The sequence below is a fragment of the Nanorana parkeri genome, unplaced genomic scaffold, assembly GCF_000935625.1.
Source record: "Nanorana parkeri isolate BGI_ZX_2015 unplaced genomic scaffold, ASM93562v1 scaffold195, whole genome shotgun sequence".
Lineage (NCBI taxonomy): Eukaryota > Metazoa > Chordata > Amphibia > Anura > Dicroglossidae > Nanorana > Nanorana parkeri.
In genome coordinates this window covers 1,803,638-1,809,580 of record NW_017306463.1, presented here as the reverse complement: position 1 = coordinate 1,809,580, position 5,943 = coordinate 1,803,638, and the positions used below count along the sequence as shown (strand labels likewise).

At 42.1% G+C, this 5,943-nt stretch overlaps 1 protein-coding gene across 1 annotated transcript in view; it reads right to left on the bottom strand.

Moving 5' to 3' along the window:
- Positions 1-5,943, bottom strand: part of LOC108786152 (5-hydroxytryptamine receptor 3A-like) — a gene marked incomplete at its 3' end in the record, with an annotated part of 27,194 nt that extends 21,251 nt beyond the window's left edge. The window contains exons 1-4 of the mRNA XM_018555387.1: positions 5,931-5,943; positions 5,162-5,664; positions 2,606-2,711; positions 119-270 (exon numbers count right to left, since the gene is read on the bottom strand). Coding sequence (XP_018410889.1) covers positions 119-270; positions 2,606-2,711; positions 5,162-5,664; positions 5,931-5,943 — 774 coding nt within the window. The remainder of the gene's footprint in view (positions 1-118; positions 271-2,605; positions 2,712-5,161; positions 5,665-5,930) is intronic.

Sequence of the window (5,943 nt, the reverse complement as noted above, 5' to 3'; positions counted from 1 at the left end):
TATATATATATATTACAAAAGAAAATCTAAAACTGAAGGGAAGTCCAGCGTGCTTTAATGCTTGCAAACTTAGAAAGATACTAAAAAGTTAAACTGCAATCATAATATTATTACTTACTAAGCTGATGATTGAGTACAGGGCCAGATCAATGTTCACTAACGTTGGAGTTCTCCAGTCTAGAACAGGTCGAACATCAGATTTCGGGACAGTTGTGTCATTTCTCAGGTATTGTACTAAATCATTGAAACCACAGTTGCCATTAGATGCACCTGTAAGTATAGAAAAGAGATCCTGAGAATGTACAAGTGGGACCCAATTTATTTGGGCTCCCACTTTCATGGGATTGCGGCGGTCTTAGTTCATTTTTGTGTGGTAAACATGTTACGAGAGTTAATGGTCTGTTAATTCATGTAATAAAAAATAAAATATGCTTATACATATAAAATAAATTTATATATCAATTATAAAGTGTATTCCCCTTTAAAAAAATAAATAAAAATCACCTGTGAGTTTGAGCGGGAAAACCCTTGGCTCGTGCCGGTTCTAGAAGATTCCAGGGCTTTGCAATGTGTGTTCCCCTTTAAGGCACCTGTTGGGAGGCGGGAAAATCCATGGCTCGTGCCGTTCTGGAAGGTTCTAACGGCTGCCTATAAAAGGGAACACGCAAGGGCAAAGAGGCACTCGGCTGGATTTTCAGCACAGCAAGCTCCCCGCCCGCCCTCCCTTTATAGCATTTTATAGAATATGTTAAATTCAGCAATCTTGATTCATCATGTCGCGGGGCTTTTATGTGGTAGTGTCACCTCTGTTATGGAGGGGGACTTTAAGTATGGTTTAGAATGGTTTAGTTATTGCTTGAGTTTTGTGACTGAGCAATCTACGTTTGGTTTGATGGTTTAAGATGTAACGGTTTTGATTAAATTAAGTTTTAAGAAGAATTAAACCAATAAAAGTGCCGCGGCCATTTTTTGTTCCAAATATTTGGTGTCTGTGTCATTTATTTATTAGGATAGTACCGCCTGCAATTCCATAGACTTGAGGATACCACAGACATTAACATTGAGATTGCATTTTGTTAAAGTTGAAATGACAGTCATATAATGGCCCTAAACACAGACATAGCTTAGTGAATAGAGCTTATTATCTAACAGTTTTAGTGTGTTACCTTCATGGAGGATATTGGAAAGCCTGGCTATAGTTATAGCTCACTCTGAGGAATCTTTTCTTAAGCAGGATTATATCTTTCAGTGGGCTCTGCCATAAAATTAGATACCAAAATCAGGTGCCTCAAGTGGATGCTGCTGCCTGATACCCCCTATCCCCTGGCATACATTACTAGTTTTAAGGAAGTGAAGCTGAACCTATGTGGGACTTGGAATCCACTGATATCACAAGTCCTTTAATGTGTTCTAAGATCCTTTACCCTGAACTATGCTAAATGTTTTCCATTATAACTCGGTGGTAATCAGAGTGCAGTGAATAAGCCAGTAAGGGCTCATTGCATCACTGTTGTTGTAACATGTCTCCCTGGAGGCAAAAACCACTACTACTACTTACTAAGGCTGAGATCATGTTGTGAGTGCAGGGCATCATGGATGCAGCACCTCATATTCACTGTGTAATGGGGCAAATGGTGATACCGATCTATTTAAATTCTCTGCTTTACTGGTGGTTGCCTGGCCCTGGAAAGAGGCGAAGAGGAAAAGGACTCTGAAGAAGCATGTTAACAACCTGAAGACTTTAAAGAGAATAAATATTAAAATAAATAGCAGTATATACAACTAGGGTCTTTTGGGTGCAAAAACTGGTTCACCCAAAAGACCCAACGGCAAAACACAAGATGAACAACATTGTGTATGCAGTCCAGTGCAGTGAGGAGCGCTCAGAATTGTATGTCGGTGAAACAAAACAGCAGCTACACCAGCGTATGGCACAGCATAGAAGAGCAAAACCCTCTGGCCATGATTAAGCAGTATAACTACATCTAAAGGAAAAAGGTCACTCCTTTGAAGACAGTCAAGTACGCATCCTAGACAGGGAGGAGGACTACTTTAAAAGAAGTGTGAAAGAAGCCATTTATGTAAAAATGGAGAAGCTGAGCTTGAATAGAGGTGGGGGGTGAGACATCTATTGTCTGCCACACACAATGTTGTTTTAACACCTCTCTTTGGGCAGGTTATTAACACCTCTTAACTTCAATTATGCAACCGCAATCAACACCTGGTTGCGACTAACAGATTATATGGATTGGAGCAACATTCACCATATTTATTCCCTGAGTCATTCTGAATTGAGAAAGCTGGTTGGATGATCAGTGAAACGTCTTCAAGAAAAATACAGCAAGTCCAGTTGCCTTGACTTATTTTTTACAGATATAACTAGCATTGCACAATCTATTAAAGCATACAAGGACTAGCAATACTATGATATAATAAATAGAGCATCATTGTTAAATTAACACATTTGTCAGTAGGAGTAGAAAGGTTATACAGGTTATACAGAAATGGATGCCAACATAGCATTGCAATGTATATTACATACATGCACTAGAGTAGACTTCCAATTTACGCCACAAGATAGGTAAGTTTATATCAAATTACTTACTCAGTCGGATTAATATGAGCAGCAAGAAAACGATGTAAGAAGTCATTTCAATGAGAGTGTGGCTCTTGTATTCTCCCCTTCCCATGCATCCTTTCATGTACACAAACTACACAATGGGAGGTGATATAGTAAGAAACTTGGAGGATGATGCAGAAGTTAACAAACTTGTTTTAAAATAAGATGTGTCTGGTGACCGCTTGAAAACTGATGCCTGAATTAGCATGCTTTTTTAAAATAGCATCAGGGAGTTTCAAACATTTGTTCCAACTGTTGTCAGTGAACATTGCTAAGAGAGAGCTCAGAATATGTAATTATCCCTAAATTGTAGCTGTAACTATCCATGGTGACCTGAACATTGCCCTTGGCTGGACATTACTGAAGACAAGAATGGTTTTGGTGTGTACATAAGGGAGGTGGTGAGGAGACTCTACTGAGGGGCAATAGCTAATGTAGAATAGTAGGACAGTGGCTTATCATGACAGCAACTTAGTTTCCACCCACTTGTACTGTACATGAGGCATTATAGATAAAACCAAAATCACCCAATGAGACAATGTGGAGTAAACTACAGTATGCTTATATGCAACCATCATTTGATAACACTAGAGAATAGATGATTAGGGAAAAGTGTCCATCATGTTCCCACAATGCACAGGTCATTTAGGTAGATTCGGTGCTTTTGTCCCTTTATGTAGTGAAACCTAGGATTGACTGGTTTATAGTTAATGGGTATCTATGGTCAAAAACTACAGCTCAGAATCTGAACAATGTAATATTGTCATTGTCTGCTGGAAGCAATGCATGGTGGGATACGTTGTCTTGAGAAATCGAGATTGCATTACATTAAGCAGCAGTGAAAGAGATGCAAAGCACACTGGGGATCCAGGAAGTTGTAGACAGTGATGGGCAGACCGAAGGCAGATGTTATAACCGGATAGTATATGCTGGAACTTTATAACTCCTTTCAAAGAAACCTGGTATGAGCAAGATATGTAAATCACCCACTGCTGGCCTCTCCTTCTTCAAATGCTTTTGGAGTCACTGCTTGTTTGCCGGATGCTTGTTCTGGGTCTGTAACAGATAGGTATTGATGCTAAACAAACAGGGCCGTCTTTAACACGGGGCAAAGAGGGCGCTTGCCCCGGGCCCATTTATGGCTGTGGGGCCCAAAGCAGCTGCCCCTTGAGCCTGCTGCCAGCAGAAACTTGCTGATTGGATCGCCCGCGTAGCGCAGGGATCGGCAAGGTGTCCGTACCGCCGCGGTCGTACGGTAGAATCAGCACAGGAAAAAAAGACCTTCCCGCACGTGGGCAGGAAGGTACCAAAACATCACGTTAGATGGGTTGGGACGTACCAACTGTTCCGTACAGAACAGTTGGTACGTCCCAAACCCCCCATCCAATGTGATGTTTTGGTACCTTCCTGCCCACATGCAGGAAGGGTTTTTTTTCCTCAGGGGCAGGGCTTTGTATGTTCTCACCAGGGCTCTGTGGGGTTTACCAGGACTGGTGAGACCCCACAGAGCCCTGGTGAGACACCACAGAGCCCTAGTTTAACCAGGGCTCTGTGGGGTCTCACCAGGGCTCTGATGGGTTAAGCAGGCTGGTGAGACCCCACATAGCCCCGGTGAGACCCTACTATATCGGTGCATCCCTAATATAAACGGCTGAGCTTGCAATTGATTTGCAATCCTGCAGTCAAAGTTTTTTTGAGAGGAATCTATGATCTATGTGTGCTGTTTTTTTTTTCTGGGTGTTGGGGAGGTGAGAGAAATTCCTGGGGGGGGGGGCAAGAAAATATTTTCCCAGGGTCCGATCAGTATTGCTTGTAAACAAAGCATAGGCAATTGTCAATTTCAGAATGCAGCTAGCGATGCTAGCCCCCATATATTTCTTGTGACAGATGTGCTTTCATGAAAGGTTATCCAACCTGAAGGATAGACACTTTATATTTCTTTGTACTTGAAAAGTGCAGATGCAGCCTCAAATCCAAACTTAACAGCCTTTCTTGCATTCACAATATCTGGTGGGTCTTCTATGCAGGACAGCACTCCACCCTGTTCATTTAATTTCCCTGGCCTCTCACACCCTTTCACTCTTTTACTTTTTCTGCATCACTACTCTTCTTACTTAGATTTTTCCTCTATTTTGATATCGTCTCTGATACACCAAAATCTTTATTTCACAAACAAACAATACATAACAAAGGGTTCCCACTGCACTGTGGGTTAGCTGAAGACACAGCTTGGCAGATGCTGCCTGCTTTGAGGCTCCATTTATCTGAAAACCTGGACTTCCTGCTTTGGCGACTTATCACAGTTCTGTAAACAGCAGACTTTTAGCACAGCTAAAATGTAATCATGCAATTGATGGGAAAAGAGGATTACAGCTCCATCTGCTGTCTGGATAGAAGACTACATCAAAATAACAGAATAATTTATATTTACTTAAAACATTAATTATATATTAACATACATATTAGTGAAGTGCCTGATTGGCAGAGCAAAGTCTCATAGTATAGACAAGGTTTCAGAAGAGACTGCCCACAGTGAATTACCTTCAAGCCTGGAGGCTTGGTGTCAAGGTGCCAAACCTTTACAGCAGAATTACGATGCCGGACGTCTGGAGCAGAATCAGGGTGCCGCACCTCTGGAGCAGAATCAGAATGCTGCACCTGTGGAGCACAGTCAGGTGCCAGACCTCTGGAGAAAGTCATGGTACTAGACTTCTGGAGCACAGTCAGGGTGCCCGACCTATTGAGCAGATTTGGGGTACTGAAATTGTGGAGCACAGTCAGGGTGCCGAACCTATGGAGCAGAGTTGGGGTACTGGACCTATGGAGAAGAGTCAGGGAGCTGGACCTCTGGAGCTGAGTCTGGGTGTCAGACCTCTGGAAAACAGTCAGGGTGCCAGATCTCTGGAGCAGAGTTAGGGTGCCAGTCTGCCAGACCTCTGGAGCAGAATTGAAATGCCAAAGTTCTGTGGCAGAGTTGAGATGCCAGACTTCTGGAGCAGAATTGGGATACTGGATCTCTGATGCAAAGTTAGGGTGCCTGACTCCTGAAACAATGAGGAACAGGAGTGCAACAATGGCCACTAGGTCAAATAGAGAGTGTGAATCTTCCTAACCGGGATAGAGACAGCAAAAAAAAACTGACAGGGACTCTAATTTTACCCTTCCCAATCTAAAGCTAAAAATAAAAATATGTGGCTATATATACATTTAAATTTGTTGAGAAATATATTTTAGACCTAGTTTGTCCCAGCCTAGTGCAATTGAAAAAATCTAAAGAATTGTGGCACTCAACAGGTCTACCTTTTCTCACCCCTTTTCGGCAT